This window comes from Carya illinoinensis, chromosome 10 (assembly GCF_018687715.1).
Source record: "Carya illinoinensis cultivar Pawnee chromosome 10, C.illinoinensisPawnee_v1, whole genome shotgun sequence".
Lineage (NCBI taxonomy): Eukaryota > Viridiplantae > Streptophyta > Magnoliopsida > Fagales > Juglandaceae > Carya > Carya illinoinensis.
Genome location: NC_056761.1, coordinates 4,116,294 through 4,138,209, shown reverse-complemented (window position 1 = coordinate 4,138,209; position 21,916 = coordinate 4,116,294). Strand labels below are relative to the sequence as shown.

General features: G+C 34.6%; 2 protein-coding genes across 2 annotated transcripts; both read left to right on the top strand.

The window, feature by feature from the left end:
- Positions 1-7,956: 7,956 nt before the first annotated feature.
- LOC122278972 (CDPK-related kinase 7-like) lies at positions 7,957-15,081 on the top strand. Its single transcript, XM_043089198.1, has 11 exons — positions 7,957-9,099; positions 10,054-10,184; positions 10,792-10,833; positions 10,950-11,058; positions 11,458-11,536; positions 11,619-11,915; positions 12,681-12,793; positions 13,733-13,840; positions 13,920-13,982; positions 14,100-14,267; positions 14,497-15,081. Exons 1-11 carry the CDS (start codon positions 8,617-8,619, stop codon positions 14,632-14,634), a joined length of 1,731 nt encoding a protein of 576 aa, XP_042945132.1. The 5' UTR covers positions 7,957-8,616; the 3' UTR covers positions 14,635-15,081.
- Positions 15,082-15,810: 729 nt separating this feature from the next.
- LOC122278973 lies at positions 15,811-20,814 on the top strand. The gene is made up of 6 exons (XM_043089199.1): positions 15,811-16,257; positions 16,917-17,009; positions 17,298-17,531; positions 17,958-18,060; positions 19,352-19,581; positions 20,232-20,814. Exons 1-6 carry the CDS (start codon positions 15,935-15,937, stop codon positions 20,452-20,454), a joined length of 1,206 nt encoding a protein of 401 aa, XP_042945133.1. The 5' UTR covers positions 15,811-15,934; the 3' UTR covers positions 20,455-20,814.
- The last annotated feature ends 1,102 nt before the right edge of the window (positions 20,815-21,916 follow it).

The window sequence follows — 21,916 nt, the reverse complement described above, 5'->3', positions numbered from 1 at the left end:
TTTTTTTTCTTTTTTAAGCGAGAGGAGGAGACATTGTGCAGTTTTGGATCGAGGATCGGGGTGGACCTGGTCGGGGGACGTGCTCTCAATATCTGGGCTTTTTTTCTGTAATTTGCAGTGGGTGGTCCTATTGGTTTCCGCACTATCCCTCCTAAGTCCTATGTATGATCCATCTGCCTCTCCATCTCTCTTTTGACCAATGATTACTCCCACTCCCATCTATTTATATAATGTTCTTTTCTGCAGTGTAGTATTTGCCGATGAGCGGTGCAACTACGTCGCCTAGGGCCCTAGAGTGAACCGCTCAAGCTGATCGTTGGGTATTTTTTGTGTTTTTTTTTTTTTTTTATGTTTTTTTTCCTACATTTTTTTAACAAATTTATATATTTTTAAAAATTAAAAAAATACATCAATATATTTAAAATTAGTTTTTTAATTAATAGTAATAAAAAAACCAGTGGTCACATAAGAGGGGCGTACAAGCTTTTCCCTTTGCCGACTTGCATATGTCGTCGCCACCTTATACTTGCTAACTGCTAAATTCAAGCTACTTTAAAATTCGTGACTATTATGGATGAAAAAATTTAATTGTAAATATACTTACATATTAATATATGTATTAATTTAATATAATTAATTAAAAAATAAATTTTATTAAAAATAATATTAATTTAAATTTTAAATATAAATGAATCAGTAATAATACACAAATTAATACGAAACTTTATTTATACGTAACAAAACTCATTATGGATATGGAAGACCACCAATTTTCAATCTTATTTTTTTAAAATATATTATCAAAATATATATTTTTATTTTATATACTAACTTTTACAATATATTATCCATCAATTTATCTATTTTTTTATATTATTTTAAATATTTTCTCTAACTATCATTAAATTTATAATATCTTCATTTATTTTGATATTTATAATATCTTTTCATAAATAATATTATATAATTACGTCATATTTCGAGATTAATCCAAAATTAGTCTGAAGAGGCGAAGCAGATAATGTTGGGGTCAGTTCAAAATTATGAAATGTCATCCACAGTGGCTTGCATGCACTAGGCTACTAGCAACGATGTCACTAGTTGCACTAGCGGCCCTGAAGACTATGGAGAAGCTTTCTGTGAGAGAGAAAGCAACGGGGAAAAAACATGCAATGGAGAGAAAAAATAATTAAAAATATTTTAGATATATGAACAGGATTCTTTACGACTAGGAGTATTGATAATGGATTTTTTATCTCTATATATAAAATTATATCTTTTAAAAATTAATTTTAAATAAAACAAAATTCATATATTAGATTATATATTTTTTGATCAAATAATAATAAAATAATAAAAAAGGAGAAGAGAAAAAAAAAGAGAGAAAAGAGAGAGATGAGAGGAGAGAGAAAAAATAATAAAAATATAGTTTGAAGAAGAAAAATAAGGTTTTCGTCTTTAAATAAGAACTATACATAGTTATTTATAATTATACATATGAATAAACTAATGCAGACTATTTTAAGGGCATATTTTTTAAATTCAAATATAAAGATGAATATAAATAATCTATTGCCAATACTCTTAAAGTGTAAAATAAAGATGAAAATACAAAATTTATTAGAATGTATTTTTGACCAATTTTCTTTATATTTTATAGAAAATTACATTTTATAAGAGCCATTAGAAGTGCTATAATAGATAAGACAGAAAGCCAAATAAAAACGAGATCTCAATATAACCGCTAAAAAAATGTTTGATTTATATACTGATTTTGTTTTTAATGCGATCCTTAAAATTATCTTTATTATAAAATAATTCTAATGCATTACATTAAATCACATTATAATTGTATAAACTTTATTTCGTAAGATTTGTGTGTATACCTAACCATTTTTATTAAAAAAAAAACACCTACTGTGTCTAAAAGCATGATATTTTATTTGAAAATGATTGAGTCACGTGTAGAGATGTAAAAAATAAATAAAATTAAAAAACTAGTTGAATCGATCAAACTGGACCAAAAATGTGGATTGGACTAGATGCCGGTTCGTAAGAACCGATTTTTAAAATATGAAAATTGGTTGAGCATAATTGGACTAATATGAAATTTTAATCTTATTATTCATGTGTATTAATCTTATAACATAAAATGAATATAACATTAATATAATATAAAATTAATCTTATAAATTTTAATATAATATATAAGTTATAAAATTTAAGCTTAAACATTTACATTAATATTCAGTTATTAATATAAATTTACTTTTGATATATATATATAAAAATAAATCAAGAATAAATACATTTTTGGCAAATATTATGACGTGCTAGGTACAAGTTAGATGAACTGGCTCTTAAGTCTCAACTTATGTAGTGCCACGCTTCTTAATGGTAAATAGAAAAGACTGGACTTGACCTAAAAAAAAAAAAAGTTTCGATTTTGAGAATGAATCGGTTCATATCGGTTCTTAAAATTTCAAAACTAGTATATCTCATTTTGGTTTGACCGAAATAATAATAATAATAATAATAATAATAATAATAAAAGAAAGTTTTGATTTTGAGAATGAATCCGTTCGTATCGATTCTTAAATTTTCAAAACTAGTATATATCATTTTGGTTTCAAAATTTGTCTAAAAAATCAGATCGGTTACATACCTAATTACATAGGAACAATATCAGAGAAATATCAAGCGTAAGGGGATATATGAATAAAAATTGGTGTATAAGTTAGCATGTGCATAAGGGTAGGCTCCGATTACGACGGAGTAAGAATGCCCATCTCCAACCTCTAATTCCGACCGAAATTAATCTCTATTTAAAAATATTTAAAAAGTGCAAAAATAAAAGGGGAACGAAACAATGTTGTTCCGCTATAAGTGGAATGACGTTGTTTAGTTACTTTAATAGGAGGTCTTGTGTTTTGAATTCCTCTTCTGAGTAAAACAATATTGTTTATTTTAAAGTAAAATAACGTTATTTTGATTATTTTATTTTATTTTTTAAATAATGTCAGAGTTCAGAGGACACATGACTCCTGGACTCCAACTCTAACTTCAAATTGTCAAAACTCAAACTCCGATTGGAACCTTGTCGGAATTCTTTTGGGGTCGAAATTTCGGAGTTTTTGCCCATTCCAACGTGTGCATGCAATTGGGGTTAAGAATTCCTTGACGAGTGAGACAGTCGATGTGCATACACAAGGGGCCCTCGCGATTGTCTTCTTCTGCACAGCCCATATATGTGGGCCAGAGGTGTTGCCTAATAGATGCGGGGCCCAATCTCTGCTGGTAGCATGAGAAGGTGGTGCACCTACACTAAGGCCCAAGTTAAGCAGGCTCCCCACGATTGCAAATGCCATCCATCTAGCCAATAATTTTTACTTCTCCACCAACAATATTCTGCAGAAACATTTAGCTCATTATTAATCCAGAATCAATACTACATCATTAAATATGTTTTTATTTAATATAAAAATATAAGTTTATTTCACTTACCAGTTTTTTATATTTTTTAAAATATTTTTGTAAATCAATTATTTTTCCTAATTGAACTTCTTATTTATTTTCAGTTCAATTTTATATCATGGTATTTTATTTACACAAAATTTTAAAAAAATTATAAATATATATAATATCATTACTCAAAGAGAAATAATAGTTGTAGTCGTAAGTACGTAAGTGTCGTACAATCATTTTGAAAAATGTGAATAAATATGAGATCTATATAAAAAAAAATTAATTTTTTAATAATAAACCTCATATTTAAAAAAAAAATACACGGTACTTACATACTTTACAACTATATACAATATTATTCTTACTAAAAAAAATGTAACAAAGCAAATGTAGTTTGTCTTATTTGTGTTGGAGTTTCTTGCTGCCTTTGTACCAACTCTCTTTGTTTTCTTTTGAATTGTTGTAATCTTCAGGACCCAACAAAAGTACTGATAAAATAACAGCTTTTTATAATAAAAGTATTTACCCAAAAAAATATAACAGTTATCTATGATTAAAAAATGTCCAAAGAATTTGAAAGAAAGGTAGTTGGGGGAATAATAGTAATAGAATTAAACAAGTGAACGACAAAGTTGCATTTTGGGGAGTACTGTTATAGAATCTCTAATCCCCATGAAAGTCCATCCAACAAAGCATAATCTTTTGAACAAGGAATTGTCAGATAAGCAACCTTACCGATGCTTGACACGTGTCACTGATGATTGTTCCCACCTAAAAAGATTAAAAAAAAAAAAAAAAAAAAAAAAAAACACAAACAACATACACTGCATAGTTTCTCTAATTGTGAGTTGTGGCAGATCCAATGATCAAAGAAGCTTGAATAATGTATGTCTGTCCCTTTCATTTTCCTTCCTTCCCTCTGGTCAGACTCAGAGCATTTTTGACAAAATGGAAACTGGGTTTTGTTGGGTCTCCGAGCAAAAATCATAATGGAGAGGAAAAGTGGGGGCAAAAGAATTATGATTATGCACATAATGATGATGATATTTCTGATCGAGGCATTACTGTTTCTAAAAATATTGGGATCCATTAAAAATTTGGGAAGATATTGGGGGCAGAAGTAGATAATTATGGTGATTAGTGACTGAATTGCCATTGGATTCTCCTTATCAACTGGGTTTTAACAAACATATTTGACATAGATGGCTAGCTAGCTACCACAAGTGTCTTCTTAGTCAAGGCATTGCCACACAGACACAGTGGCTTGCTTGGAAACATCTGTAACCCATGTTCTTGCATGTTCATATGCAATTTTCAATCCACACCAACTCTCTCTGTCTCTGTTGTCTGTGTCTCTGTCTCTCTTTCTCTCTCTCTAATGTCTATAGTGGAAGAAGAACACACAAACCTTCATTGTCTAATAGCTTTATTCCATGGAAAAAAAGAAGGGGTGGAGAGGAGGGTATCAGGGAATGAGAATTTTTTTACTTTTTTTCTTTCTTCTTTTCATTACTTGCTATTGCACAAAGTTCCACTCTGCAATAAAGTAGCATCATTGTAGTCCTTGTTTTAGCTTTCCCTAAATTTAGGGCATCATCTGCATATAGTGGACTGAAAAAGAGCTTACCAAATCCATTTCATATTGATCTTATGTACAGAGAGTCTGACCCCCTTTTTAAAACAAAATAAAATTCAGGAAATAAGTTTGTAAATAAAGGCTGCAACAATGGAGTGGTGAAAGATTGGAAGCATTTGCTATAGATGCTTGAGTTACACTCTACAATCAATTAATTAAATTGCATAAAGATCGGAAAGTGGTAGCTAAGGTATAAATAATCACATGTTGATTGCCTAAAACTCCTGTTGAAGCCATGGTTTGCGGATGAGAAGCATTCAAAGAATATTTAGGATTGAAAAGTCACAGCTGTATGCATGCCTCTACAATAAAGATTAAAGAGGTCACACAAAAAAGAAAGATAAATAAAAGCAAGCTCAGCGAGAGAGAGAGAGAGAGGATTCTCTTGGTTGGGGATGGGGTGATTGGAAAAATCACGACCAAATGTTTCTTCTTTCTTTTTCACTTTTTTTCCCTCCTTCAGTTTTCTTTCGTGTAAGCATAGTCAAACCAGATGATTCAAATATTGTAGAAACTCGAAAGTCCCAACTGAAATGACAAGCTCCTTTGTCACGAGCATGGCCATTCAAAAGACTGTAAAATTACATCTTGTCCTAAAAGATTAATGCGAACTCTAATTCTACATTTTATCGATTTTATTTAATTAAATATTTTATTTATTAGATTTATTTATTAAAAAAAAGTCTAACCCACAAGTGAGATGAAATATTAAGATATAAAATAAATAATAAAATTTACATCTTTCTATCAATTTAAACTTTTGAAATAAATGATAATTTCACCGAGATAATTGAGCAATTAATCACGATTCAACATATTATATATATATATGAATCGGATTATACTATACCATCCATCTCTGTCAGAATTGAAATAACAAAGTATTCTCAATTAAGTTGATATTAATTTCCAATCTCCATCTATTAATATTCCAGACTAACTTCCAATCTCCATCCATTAATTTCAAAATACCACCTCTTTTTTTTTTTTTTTTAATAAACTAACTAATTATAACTAACATCTTATGGTAATTATCGAATTTTGAAAATTTTATCTCTTTGACATGATTAATATCTGACCATTAAGTTAGTCATGTCTTTTTATTTTTCATTGATTTGATGATGATGGTAATTTAGGATGCAAATGAAAAAAGGTGGGGATTCGAAGGCATATATAATAATTCATGTAGTTTTCTTTATAATTTTATATTTTTTTGGTTTTTCTAAGCAAACGTTAATCATTGACATGAGTTTGATTAAATTCCGGCATAATTATTACCCATATAAGGAATTTGTCATTTTAAATTACCCACATTCTTAAAACTGGCCTCCAATTCTCCTATCTTTAACTTAAGAAGAAAGGTTGCATGCATGTCCTGTTCTTTATACAAAAATATTATATGCAGTCACTTTTACATATTTCTTATGTATTTTATTAATGTGATTGACATCATCATTTTTTTTTAAGAGTTATATTACATACAGTCATTTTTGTGTACTCTTTAAACACTTTATTGATATGATTGACCAAATCAGTTATTTTATATTAAAAAAATGATGCAATCAATCACATTAATATAGTGCGCAAAGAATACGAAAAATTAACTGCATATAAAATTTTTATTTTTTTAATATAAAATAATTGATTTAGTCAATCATATAAGTAGAGTATACAATAAATATATAAATGTGATTATATATAACAGAACTCTTCTTCATAAATTTTTCTTTATTCTTTGTCGCACTTAGTCGCGATAGAATTCACAAAAATACTATCTTTATAAGAATAGTTGTGCATTGTCCAATAGCGTCACATTAGAATGGATGAATAAACTCAACAATGCTGTTTCCTTTCAAGAACAAACTAACGTAGTGCGTACGCATATTGACATACCCAAAACTTAAAATGTTTTGTGAAGAAAACGACAAGAGAAATGAGAGAGATTTCTATGTTTTCAAGGCAATGTATGAGAACAAACACGAGACACAGCCCACCACAAACCCAAGAGATTGGTTATTAAATAAAGAGACATATTTCGTTCAACTATCAACAGTTCTGATCCGAATGAACTAAAACTGCAGCAGGCATGCATGCATGCACAGGTCATTGGTAGTCATAGACATGATTACATGCTCTTTTGTTTTGAATTAGTACAGAATGCATACATATTATGTATAGAAAAGTTTGTTTTTTTATCATCAAAACCATATTAATCAAATCAAGTGGCATTAATCCGATTGGTGGGAGTGTGTTACCACTGAGATTAGGAATAAAGCTATACTTTCAATGCTTGTCAATGACACCTGACTCTTTATTTTGGAACACGAAAGTAGATGCAACCACTTTTGTGCAAAAGCCCACAGAAATGAATGGGATCATACCCTACAAATTAAGGGCACATGAGTACGTCGCCGATTAGCTAGATTTCCATGTGTAGGCCTAAAAAGCAGAAGTTCAACAAGGAACGACACCTCCATCTCTATGCCTAGAAAAGAAAAGGGTTACCTATTATTACATGGTACCTACCTCCAATTACACTGTCTATAATTACTGCTCAATAATTATTGAAGTAAAAGTGTAGGAGATAATTGGGTTTTTGTAGAAAAGATTGCCCTATGAAAACCCAAAAAAAAGAAGAAAGAGAAGAAGAATATAATAATAAAACAATTATAAAGACAGAAGCTTTCAAAGCCCAACGAAAGCTGGTCAAAGCTCAAAGATACACAGAGACAAGGTTGGCTCAGTTTCTCGACTTCTTACAATGGTAGCAAATAATGGAAATGCAAATACATCTATCCTTTTTTTCTTTAGTTTTTATTGGGATCAATAAGGACAGGCTGGAAGGATCCAAAGGCAACCCCACTTCCATAGTTCCATTATTAGCAGGGAAGAACAGGCTCATTTAGCCTCTAATAAAGTTGATATTTTCCACAAACAAAACCAGGAGCAAGAAAAAAGAAAAGGAAAAACATAAAATAGCTTACATAGAGAGAGAAAAAGGAGGTTTGGGGGTTTGTTCTTTTTCTTCTTTCCTTGCTGCCTCTGTTAAGCATCCCTGCTCACTTCTCTCTCTCTCTCTCTCAGAGAATTTTTTACTGGATTTTTTTGGTTTGGTTTTCTACCATCATTTCCTCCTCTGCTTCAGCTATAACTTCTTGTTTTGGTGAGTCTTCATGGTGTTTCCTCTCTTGCATTGATTTGTTTGTTTTAGTCGAAACAGTTAAGTGCTTTTCTTATTAATTTCCCTTCCTGGGTTTCTCTTTTTCCCTCTAGAATTTGGGTTTCTGGAAATTCACGTGCTGATCCTTTCTGGGTCGTATGATCATATCCTCTAGCTCGAATATAAATTTCTCTACCAATTTTTTGAGCTTCAAATTTCTGAATTTCGTTTCCCAGACTTCCACTACTGCTTTAGATTTCATTACTTTCTACAGTTCGTTTCCCGGTCACAAACATTAAACTTTTGTCGATTTCTCGGCAATTTTCGTTCTTTATTTACCTGGGATTCTGATTCCATGGGACTCTGTCATGGGAAACCCATTGACCACCCACAAACCAAACCCGAGAACTCAGTAATTCCCGGAGAGAACGAGCCAGTGCCGCATTCTCAGACTGTTAAGCCCTCAAACTTCCCATTCTACAGTCCAAGTCCCCTGCCCAGTCTCTTCAAGAGTTCCCCCGCCAATTCGAGCGTTAGTTCAACTCCTTTGCGCATTTTTAAGCGCCCATTTCCGCCTCCTTCCCCGGCAAAGCACATTCGGGCATTGCTCGCCCGTAGGCACGGCTCGGTTAAGCCAAATGAGGCCTCAATCCCGGAAGGAAACGAGTGTGATATTGGGCTGGATAAGAATTTCGGATTCTCGAAGCAGTTTGTGGCTCATTATGAGCTTGGAGAAGAGGTGGGGCGCGGCCATTTCGGTTATACTTGCTCGGCTACGGCTAAGAAAGGGAGCTTAAAGGGGCAGGATATGGCTGTCAAGGTCATTCCGAAATCAAAGGTCTGGTTTTTATCACTCCGTTCTCGTTTGATCACTCTTTATGACTCTGTACATTTGTTTAAGTAGATATGTTAAAATGAATGTCATTAGGGAATTCCTTTTAAGTTTGGGTTTCTTATGTTTATCTGGGTAAGAAGTTTGTTGAGGATTATTTGAGATTAATCTCCCGCTGGGAATGTTCTTAGTTCGTTATACAAATGGCTTCTATAGGTTGTTTTAGTTCTTCTGGTGAAATAAAAGGGGAACCTTGTTAACTTTGCATACGTCAGTGCATGCTATCATACTAGGTGTCTCAAAACCAGTGTTTAAATTTATAAAGATTTTACACTTGAATTTTGTAGTGATCATAACCATTTATGTTTATATGCTTGATTTGAAAGTGATTGACTGTTGATACAAATATGATGGAGCTCGATGCTTTCTGTTTGTTGAAGACCATTAGACATGTTGTTTGTTTTGGGTAAACATTATGAAAAGTTGTCCTTTATTGTCACACAGTATCATTGTGACGTTTAGCTAATTCTCCCATGCAAAATTATTAATAATTTTCTCTATGATTGGTAAGTTCACTTCCACACTGGAAAAGTACCTTTAAAGGACCCATATCACTAGCTCAATATGAGACAGAAGTGCAAGGATATCCCCGCAATCCCAAAATTTTGAGAGTAGTACTAGGATGGATGACCTCCTCGGAAGTCTTCATGTTGCACCCCTCGTTTGTCAAAGGCCTATGGCCTGATGGCATAACACCCAAGTCTCCAAAATGGAGGTCTTGGGTACGACCCCCCTCCCCAAATTATTCCCCCCCCCCCCCCCCCCCCCCCCCCCCCCAAAAAAAAAAAAAAAAGTGCAAGGATAGAAATTATTGATAATTGTTATTGTCCACTTGGCTATGGACCATGGGAACAAATGAATGATTGTTGCGTAATCATGAAAAGGATGGTATTTTGGCAGATGACCACAGCAATCGCTATAGAGGATGTACGAAGAGAAGTGAAGATATTACGGGCACTAACAGGACATAAGAACCTTGTTCAGTTCTATGATGCCTATGAAGATGAAGACAATGTTTATGTAGTGATGGAGTAAGTTTAGAAAGCTTCAATATTTTCTTATAATAAATATTATTGTGTTACAATTCCTTTGTTGGCCTGATAAAATGGAAGGGTTGATAGCAGCTTGTAATTTCCTTTTCCAGGTCTTGAAAGAATTTATTTGACTGTTTTGCACCATCTTTGACAACTGTACATAGGATAAGTGCCATGTAAATAATTCAACTCGTTAATGTGCCTTCTGGTCATCAACCAAACTATTGGGATACAGATGCCAAATTTAGCAAGTTATATGTAGTAGTAAATTGATTTAACAAGGCTGAGTCATCAATACAATCGGTTTGCAGATGCTTTCTACGAGTTAGTAATGTATTGGTGGAATAATTAGTCTGATACTTGAAAGGTTTGACCTTTGTGTTTTATGATATTCATCAGATAAATCAGGATTTCTGGGGATGCATACTTATTAGCATGTTGTTCTTTCAGCTTTCCTGTTATACATTTTAGCATACCATTTACTCCTGAAATATTGATATGAATTGAATAATTATTTTTAGTTCTCATATTGCTTGATGAAAGCTACAATTGAACTTTGAAATTCTCAAGCCAATCATTTTCTTTTATATGTTATGTTCTTCAGGTTGTGCAAAGGAGGTGAACTGTTAGATAGGATACTTTCAAGGTACCCATATTCTACATGCTTTTTTCCCCATTTATAACATGAAGTGGGAAAAATATATGCCATCTCTGCCTGGTTTATGAAATTTTGATCAGCTAAATTTAATTTGTGTTGACTAGGGGTGGAAAATACTCAGAAGATGATGCAAAAGTGGTTATGGTTCAGATTTTAAGTGTAGTTGCCTACTGTCACCTCCAAGGTGTGGTTCACCGTGACCTCAAGCCAGAGGTAATTGATAAAAAGATTGAGTATTAATTTTTGGGTGATTCAGTCGTTAAAAAACCTCCTGATAATATTTCCTCCTCCAGGAGTCATTTAGACACTAAAATGAAAAAGAAGCAAAACAAGGAGGGAGGGCGAGAGATCCTTTTGGGAGTTTTCTCTGCATCATATGCTTAAACTCCTTGGTTTCATATTTTGTCTTATATGTCACTGAACATAGTGACACACCTTGACTATAGCACTGAACAATTTCTTTAGTTCCAGCATTGCTGTTGGATGATTGTTTTTGCTCTTCATTTGTTTCTTTGGAATCATCATTCATTCTTTATGTTATAGGTGGATTTTCATTTTGTGCATTTCATTATCCTGTATCCTTGTTTCTGAATGTGTTTTTCTCGACTTCAGAATTTCCTTTATACTTCTAAAGATGAAAATTCTCCGCTTAAAGCCATTGACTTTGGACTCTCCGACTATGTAAAGCCAGGTCAGGACTAGTACTTGAGATTTATCTCTCTGATTACATTTAAAAAAGTGAGTTGTGGTCCGACAATTAGAGTTTTATGCAGATGAAAGGTTGAACGACATTGTAGGAAGTGCTTATTATGTGGCTCCTGAAGTTTTACATAGATCGTATGGGACAGAAGCTGACATGTGGAGTATTGGGGTAATTGCTTATATTCTTTTATGTGGAAGCCGGCCCTTTTGGGCCCGGACAGAATCTGGCATCTTTCGAGCTGTGCTCAAGGCAGATCCAAGCTTTGATGAAGCCCCCTGGCCTTCTTTGTCTTCTGATGCAATAGACTTTGTGAAGAGGCTGTTGAACAAGGATTATCGTAAGAGATTAACTGCCGCACAGGCTCTAAGTGAGTTACTGAAGCTATCTAATTTGCTATCATGATTTTTTTATCCTCCATGGGATTGCAGTGCTAGAATTAATCACATACATCGCTGCATTTGTGATGGAAATAAAACTGACACATGCATGCAAACAAATGAAATGGGATAGATGTAAGGGTAAAATCACATATGTTAGAATGTTGGTGTCACTGCCCTCCTACCATCAAAGAAAAAGATTCCCAGGGGCGCTCATTTGAAAAGGAGTGTGTGCTTGTAACTCCAGCAGGGAGCTCAGATCAACTATACTGGCTGCCTTATTACCAAATATTTACTTACATGATATTTTTGTGCTTTTCTCTTAAATTTTATGCTCTTTATTGTCTTATAATTAGGTTCTAGTGTAGAACTCAAATAACCTCCAATCCAATGCTTTCTGTTGATCCTGAGGTTAACAATCATTACAGTGAATTTCTCCTGGGTTTTAAACTCAAATAAGAAGAAAACTTCAGTCTACTTGTTAGAATTTGAGTTTAATATATTTGCACAAGTCTTGGAAAAAAGTGCATTTGAGAGTTATTTGTTTAAAGTACCTGATTCTACCACTGGTATATGTAAAATAAAACCATATTGGAAAGTTGCCTTCATATTTTCCGGTTCAAAATTTTCCCTGGTTAAAGAAAAAAGGTCACAAAGGCCATGGGAGGCAGTTATCTTGAGCGTACTTCTTTCACAGTCCTCAATTCCATGGTCTTCTTGTAAAGTTCTGTTTCTCTGCCCACATTTTTATCTAGGTCATCCATGGCTGGCCGATCAACATGATGTCAAGATACCATTGGATATGATAGTGTACAAGCTTGTTAAAGCTTATGTATGCTCATCTTCTCTACGCAAATCAGCATTGGGGGTATGTAATCTTATAGAGTTGATTATTGTTTTTTGCTCTTTTCATTTATCATTCTTTTTTTTGGTCCAATGATTTTTTCCTGGCATTGTATGTCTTAAATTCACCTGTGGAAAATTCTTTGCAATCTAGCAATGTAGTGGTTTTGGTCGTGTGATTAGCATGCTTTACAGTTCTCTTTTTGTTTTGTCAATAGCTTCCAGGTGAAGGCAACCTATTGTGCCCATGAAAAAAAAAGCCCATAAAAAGAAGGCAGACTATTATAAGAGGTCCAAGAAGACAAGACCTTAAGTACTGGTATTTGTGGCTGATTAAAATGAACGCACCAGCCTGTATTATAAGCTATTCTGAAACTATTAAAATTAAAAGTTTTAGTACGTGTATCAGTTTTATATCCTGATTTTAAAAGTTTTAGTACGTGTATCAGTTTTATATCCTGATTGAAATCTAACTCATTCACCATATGATTTTGTTGAGGTTAGGCCATCTTGGAAAGTCTCCTTAGCCGGCCTGATTATATCATAGTTTTGATAGTAAATCAGATTTTGGCTCGGTTCCAAAATTACCATTTTGGCTCGGTTCCAAAATTACCCAACCAGCAGCTCTCTAATCTGCTCAAGAGACCCAAACTTCACTTGCTGGTTTGTCAGGGTTGACCTAGAATGAGCTTGCCAGCCTGTTTATCTTATATGCTTTAAGCTTATAAGGTTCATCAGAATAAAAAAGTATATATCATTGAATGGATAGACCTAACAAATTTATTTTAAGACTGGCCAGGACCACCTAAAACATAACTGCCATCCTAACCAATTAATTTCTGAGCAATACAGCCAACAACCCCCCGTACCACCTGCTAAGTTATCTTAATGTATGTGCAATGTTCTTAATTTGGATATTGAATACTTTTAGGCAGTAATCTGTAAATTTTTGCCATTCTGACAGGCTCTTGCAAAGACATTAACTGCAGCGCAGCTAGCTTATCTGCAGGAGCAATTCACACTAATAGGGCCCAACAAAAGTGGATTTATCTCCATGCCAAACTTTAAGACGGTCAGCACTTCTTTCTAACCTCCTCGCTTCCTATTTTAATATCCGCTGGAAGCATTATAAAGATAGGTGGATTTAGCAGGGTGCAATGAAGAACTCCACCGATGCAATGAAGGATTCACGGGCCCTAGATTATGCCAACATGGTAATGCTGCCAAAATTCATAATTATGTTTGTTATAGCTGAATACCATACTAAACAAATCGATTGAAAAACATAATGATAAGGGTAGCAGCTGATTGTGTGTGGGTGCATGTTGCAGGTTAGTTCTATTCAATATAGAAAACTGGACTTTGAAGAATTTTGTGCGGCTGCCATAAGTGTGCATCAGCTGGAAGGAATGGAGAGCTGGGAACAACATGCAAGGCGTGCATATGAGCTGTTTGAGAAGGATGGGAACAGACCAATTATGATAGAAGAGCTTGCCTCTGTACTCTCTCTCTCTCTCTCTCTCTCTCTCTCTCTCTCATGCTAGCATCACTTAAATTCTATGTATAAGTATGCCAAGGTTTTATTGAATTGTATACAATCGTTTATCAATTTCTACTTCTATACTCGATAATCCCTTGTTTTCATTCAGACAGTTAACTTCTCAGCAGCCAATTCAATTTTAATGAAATTGCAATTACATCACTCAAATTGTTCTGGCTTTTCCCCAGGAACTTGGACTTAGCCCATCGGTACCCGTTCACGTGGTTCTCCAGGACTGGATTAGACACGCAGATGGGAAACTTAGTTTCTTGGGGTTTGTCAGACTTCTCCACGGTGTTTCGTCCCGCTCGTTTCCAAAGGCTTGAATTTGAACCAGGCTACACAAGTAATTTCTCTCATCCTTCTCACTTTTGTCATCCTGAAATGTCGGAAGGGACTATCTGGAATTGGAAAAGCTTCCTTATGGGCCATGCTGTCTTTCTCGAGTGGCGGGATGCTGCAAATCATGAAGTATAGCAGCTGTTGCTGGTGAACAACCATAGGCAGCATGATCTCATATCATTTTTCATTTTTCACCTTATACAAGGCTTTTTTATTATTATCATTAATATTATTATTTTTATAATGAATGTTGCTGTTGAAATTTAGAGAATTGTACAGATGAGGGTAGATTCAAGAGTGTAAGTAGGATTTTAGCAGACTGCTCAAGACTGAGATGAGTTTTTTTTTTTTTTTTTTTTTGTCATTAGTGTTGCTCCCCGTTTACCCTCCACTTATTCTCCTAATAAATTATTTATGTGGTTTACTTGCAACCTTTAGATGAATCATGTCGCTTTGGTGATCGCAGCAGCTGAATTGATATCCCTTGTGTACCACCAGAAAAAGAAGAAAACATTGCTTATGTATCCTTATGGCTTTCGGCTATAAATCTGATAAATCTGAAGACAAATGAAAGAACCTCGTTACAAATTGGCTGAAAGCCTGAAGCAATGAAATGAATTGGAACTGTCAAGGAAATTCCATTTTTCTTTATGAGTTGTATTATAATCAGTTCTGAATCCCAACTCTAATACGAGCTGAAAGAGAAAAGAAATACCTCCAAACACCATCCATAATGGTGAAAACTGACACAATTTGCTTTTGAGGGGGGGAAGAAGATCACTAACCTGTGAACTTCACACTTTTGGACCAATAAAGTCCCCATTTTAAGCAGATTCATTAAATATTTTGGGAAGCAAGATCATCCTTAATATATCAAACAGAATTTATCTTCAACTTTGGGATTGTGATGAATATTTGGAACTGATAAATGTAAATGCGCAAAAAGGAAACATTGTTATTTTTATCAAAGAAATCTGTTTGGTTCCTCGTGGTATGTTTTTCTTGGTAAGTAATGAAAATGGTGGCAAAAGGAACGGTGAAACAGGAGGAAATTCCCAGGAACGGAAGGATGGATTCCACGTGATATGGTTTGGACTTAGGAGCATCAAGGATTTATTTAACATTACTAAATTGATTTAAAATAAAAAATTTAAAAATATTTTGAGTAAAAATGCAGGCACATCAGATTGACCGTAAGCTGTTATAGCAAGATCTAGGTGGTTAGACCACTAAACCAAGATTCTCAGTTAACCCTTGCTTCCTTCCTTCCTCTCTGCAACTCCAATGGCATTCCACAGAACCCCAAAGACCAAACCAAAACTGAGATCCGCAATACTCTTGCTCGTTCTCGCCATTGCGCTCTTGTTCCTTCTTCCTTCCCTCATTTCCACTAATGGTTTGTCACTGCCTTCCTTCAGAACCCTGGAAATCGTTCTCAAACCCAATAATTGGACCCCACGGAAAAGAATCCTCACGGGCCACGAGAAGTACTTGTACTGGGGTGACAGAATCGACTGCCCCGGAAAGCACTGCGACTCCTGTGAGGGTCTGGGCCACCAGGAGTCCAGCCTCAGGTGTGCCCTCGAGGAAGCCATGTTTCTCCAGAGGTATATATATACACGAGTGCTGGGTACTTGGATTTGTCTTTGATTTGTGTTTGTTGCTGGCTTTGGAGTTTATGAAAATAAAGATATTTGGTTGCTGAGACAGATGTTGGAAAATATACAATTCACAAGCATTATTGGGATTTGGGAAAACATAATTTTCGCTAGTTTTTCATTCATCTTTAGGGTGTTCGGTTAAATTACGGAAAGTCGTGTTTCGGAAGCCAAAGAGATGATAAATTCTTGTGAGCCTTTTTTATTCGTGTTGGTTTGATGGGTTCAGAATAGGATTTGAACTGAGTCGATTGTATTTGGTAGATCAATTATCTTATCCATCCGGATTGAATTTCATGTGGTTGCAGACTTGGTCTTTCCTGGTTTTCCAAAGTTTGGGTTCTATATCGTTTGTTAGAACATGGTCAGTCCGAGATTATCGTTCCTGGAATTTGATAGTGTTGAGGGTTCTATAAATGGCATTGTATATTATCCAAGTTGTTATTATGATTTTTTGAAAGTTTTCTCCGACTTTGTATTTGCAATGATATGGAATGCTCGAACTGATTCATTTCCTCTGGAAATCATTACTAACTCAAGATTTCGATTTTCTGATGTACAATTCTTTATGTCATTATATAGTCTTTGACTTCTCTTTCTTGTTGCAGAACGTTTGTCATGCCTTCTAGGATGTGTATCAACCCAATACATAATAAGAAAGGAATCCTGCATCACTCTGATAATGCAAGTTCAGAGGAAAGGTGAGTTCATTGAGTCTTTTCATGTCAGTTGGTCTTTTCAGAATAAGGTGCTATGTTGTTACTTATTTATTTTTCAAAAAAAAAAAAGGTGCTATGTTGTTATTGAAATGTCTATTTCAAAATTTTTGTTTTATCCCTCTGCTTTGAATTTTGACGGTTCTGGAATAGATGCCTTCCAGGTTAGGTTTTATAGATGCAGCTTAACTTTCTTTTCTATTTTAATGTTTTTATCATCAATCAGGCGATTAAATTAGTCAACAATCTGAACCTACTTCTTTCTTTTGGTAGGTGGGCAGCCAGCTCATGTGCCATGGATTCTTTGTATGATATTGACCTCATATCTGATACTGTACCAGTAATTTTAGACAATTCAGAACTATGGCATCTGGTCCTCAGTACAAGTATGAAGCTCGGAGCTAGGGGAATTGCCCATGTGGAAGGAGTTAGTCATGCCGATCTTAAAGAGAACAGTCATTACTCAAATCTCTTGCTCATAAACCGAACTGCAAGCCCTCTTTCCTGGTAAATTGACTTTTTTTCCCCACCCATTCTTTCTTTCTTTCTTTTGCCTTTTTTGTTTTCCCTTTGATGGGATTTCTTTTCCTTTTCGAGTATCAGTCCCAGTACTGAACATTGCATTTGATCTGGATTTCATTGAGCCTCTATTTTTATGATTTACGTGAGTTAATTTTGATTACAAGGACCATTGAATTATCAGAGATACAGTTTGATTTCTGTTTTTCAATCAAATATCAGTACTTGGTGATAGTTTGAAAACTTCGGTCTTGTTCAATTGGATTTATATGTTGTAATTCTTTTAAATAGTTCAGAAGACAATCAGGAAATGCCTTTGCCATGTGTACCTGTTCACTTAATCCCTTGTGACTCTGTATGGACCAGTTAGGATTTTGTTAAGGACTTGAGTTTCTGAAAACGTTAGCTCTTCAGGTTTATGGAGTGCAAGGATCGAAACAACCAAAGTGCTATAATGCTGCCACATTCTTTTCTCCCTTCGATGGTGGCAGAGAAATTAAGAGATGCAGCTGACAAGGTCTGTGTTGTATGAGATTTTGTTAAAATTTCATTTTTTTTTCCCTTCTATTTGCTCAATAGAAAATGATTTTGGGGTATAGTGCATTTTTCTGAAAGATTTTTAAAATCTTGGATCACTTGGTGGTTATGGTTTTCATGATGCTGTTTTCTTTATGGAAAATGCTAATTGTACTTAATAAAAACTTACTTCTCCATGTGTAAGTTATTGATACGTTGAAAATTATGAAATTTGAAATTCAAAAGAAAACTGACAAAATGAATTTTGTAAATAAGTACATGTAGCACTGCTCTTTCTTTATTGCTTCTACTTATAAGAAATGTATGTTCTATGTGTACCCTAAACATGAATATCTCTGTTCTTCGTGGTTCATTGGTCATATAGAAAAAAAATTATGAAAAAGTTTTACAGTGTCTAATTTGATGAAATATAACTGAATTTGTGCAGTCTCTGCCACTTAACAAGCACTCAAACTTTCAACTATTTAAGCCTTAACCCTATTAAAAACAGATTGGAGATACATCTGAAAATTTTGATTTCTATACTTTTAGCAACGCCTATCATTCCATCCAGAACATGTACTGAAAATTTAGTTCATGTTATTAGATATTTGCTAATCTCTGTCTTCAGTATGAAGTGTTGGAGCTTGGATCTATCATGTTAATTCTCGATATGTGTCTTGCCTTTTCAATGACCTCTTTTGTGTTATTCCTTGATGTGTGTCTTGCCCCACCTTTTTATCTTTTTGATAAGTAGTGTGTCTTGCCTTTTTACTGAACATTATCAAATGATGAAACAGATCATAATTCTAGATAACCGTCAAGGAAAAATTGTCATCGTCTCGAGTAATGATGGAACTTGGCAATTATATACTGGAAATTTAAGAAACCTCTTAAGGGCCGTTCAATAGTTATTATATTATGAGTATGACTGCATACATTGTATTACTAGGGCTCTTAGTACTTAAATGGTGAATTCTTCTTACATTAATTGAAGTACCACTTAAATGGATTCTTCAGCTTGGCTTATGTTCCTTAAAAATGATATTTGGGCCAAAGTATTTTGCAGCATTTGGTTTGATATTACCATCTAAAGAGCTTAATGAAGAGGAAATAATTTATTTTTTGTGGGTTTGGGGGGGGAGTAAATCTGTGCTTTCCTCAAATATATTTAAAGAAGGATCAATCTGAGACAATAGTAACTGAATTTTGTTTGGCTTATGAGAGTCTCAGGATGGTTTATCTGAAAATCACATTTCAATATTAGATCTAAGACAAATTTGTGTTCACAGATAAAGGCACTCCTTGGTGATTATGATGCCATCCATGTTCGTCGTGGCGACAAAATAAAGACGAGGAAGGACAGATTTGGAGTTGATAGGACTCTGCATCCCCATCTGGATAGGGATACACGTCCTGAGTTTATCCTTCAAAGGATTGCAAAATGGGTTCCACCTGGAAGAACTATTTTTATTGCTTCAAATGAAAGGACGCCTGGATTTTTTTCTCCTCTCTCTGTAAGGTAAACAGCCCACAATCGCCCCCTCTCATGCTGTTGAGGTCTCAAAAAGTGTTTGTTGCAGACTGTATATTCAGTTACAAACACATCCAATAATTTCTATGCCATTATATGAGAGCTACAGCAGTCCATCTGGAAGTATATAAGGTGCAGTGAAAACTAGATCACAGTGTTGCCTTCATAGGAAAATTGACTAGATTTTCATTACTGCACCATTCTGCTAGATAAACCTTCGACCTTGTGTCCGTGTACCAGAAGCCATATATCATGCATCTTTCATCATAAATTTTTCTTAGAGTTTTCTGTTTTTCCAACGTGGTCATCAATGTGACCATTCTCCATCAAATGATATCCTATAGTATTCTACGACGTAGGAATTTTCTTAGCGTTTCTGGTTCAGTTAAAACTTAAATCTCACTTGGCCATACGTGTTTATCTTTTTGTTATAGAAATTATTATTATTATTATTTTTTTTTTGTGGGGGGGGGGGGGGGGGGGGGGGGGGAATATATTGCGTGCCATATTCCTCCGTTCACTTGTGGTCAGAAATTGTCAATTTGTGGTACTTTTTGCCTCAAAACCAGATGTCTTGGGGATTCAATATGTCATGTGAAGACCTGCTGACCTTTACTGTTGGTGATCCGTGTTTTTAGGTACAAATTGGCATATTCATCAAACTATAGCCAGATCTTGGATCCGTTGATTGAGAACAACTATCAGTTGTTCATGATCGAGAGGCTAATCATGCGGGGTGCGAAAACATTCATTGGAACATATAAGGAAGATGAAACAGATCTTAGCCTTACTGACGACCCAAAGAAGAACACAAAGACGTGGCAGATACCTGTTTATACCATGGACGAAGAGGGAAGGTGACATGGGTGGTTTCATAAATGGGGTTCTCTGGTTTCTCCACACTTGAGCTCATTCTTTCCACTCAATTCTTTTATGATACGGACAGACACTCAAAACCTGCATACATGAAATCTTGACATTGAAAAACTCAAGACTATGGGAGGAAAGCAGAGGCTGACCACATAAAAATTTGTTGTTGTAAAAATTGTGATGCTCTAATTATTTACAGGATTTTGTGTGTAACTTTACAAATATGTACATCTCTGCGGAAAATCGGCATGCTGCCCTTTTTTTCTTGTTTCCTTTGCCTTGCAACTCTTCATAAGGGAATTGATCGTCGATTCACCGTTGAGAATAAGAATATATTTTGTTTATAAGTAATTATTTACGTATTAAATTTACTATATTTTCAAATCAAGTACGTCTTCCATAATAAATTGATTTATAAGATTTACTTCCTTAATTACTAAATAAAAATAAAATAAAAAATTTGAGTGGTAACAACAAGTGGTAAGTTTGAGAAGTAAGAGTAGCATTTTTCTTGTTATTCATCATCTAAAGATTACACACTAATATATAATTTATAATATTTATTATTTTATTTAAATATATATACAGAATTTTAAATATTCTAATAGAAATATTAGAATTTTTATTAACGGAAAGTAATGGGTGGGTCCACTACTGCTCAGAACGGTAGGAGCCATCTCTTTCTATTAATCACATGGCCAATCTAATTAGGCGCACAATCCCCATTAGGACTGTTCATTTGAATTAGAATCCAAGTAATCGGGTTTCCGATTATGGATTTCGGTCTAAATTTTGATCCAGACTGAAACCCGTAGTTCTAAAACTCGAGTAAATCTAAGCCGGGTACTAGATTTAAAACCTGGTACTTGAGTTTTTTGAAATTCAAAAATCTCTTATAGGATCAAAATGACGCCAGTTCTTGAACCTATACATTTCACAATTCAGCAATTAGCAAAAACTCTACTCATTCTCATTTCTCACGCCGAAGTCTTCTTCTTCTCTCTCTCTCTCTCTCTCTCTCTCTCTCTCTCTCTCTCTCTCTCTCTCTCTCTCTCTCTCTCTCTCTCTATCCCCCCCCCCCCCCGGAAATCCTAGCTTCTTCTGCTGTCTGAATTTTCATCGCTCGTGTCATTGTCTTCATTATCACTCTCCATCGCTCCATCGTCTTCTCGATTTTTTGGGTCAATGAGATTTTATGCTTGTGGGTTTGGATGAGCATGTGTTGTCGGTTTCTCGATCTCTTCCCTTTGCAAATGGGTTTTGTATAGATCATGCCGTTAGTGATTTTGTTTGTTGTTTGATCTAAAGATACTTGTTACCTTTGTTGTTTCTTGTTGTCGATTTTTTTGGATATATGCAAGTATGTATGCCATATGAGTTTATTTGTCTCCGGAGATAGCCGATTGAGCCACCAATCGATTTAGCTCTCTCTATCTCTCTCTCTATTGCATCG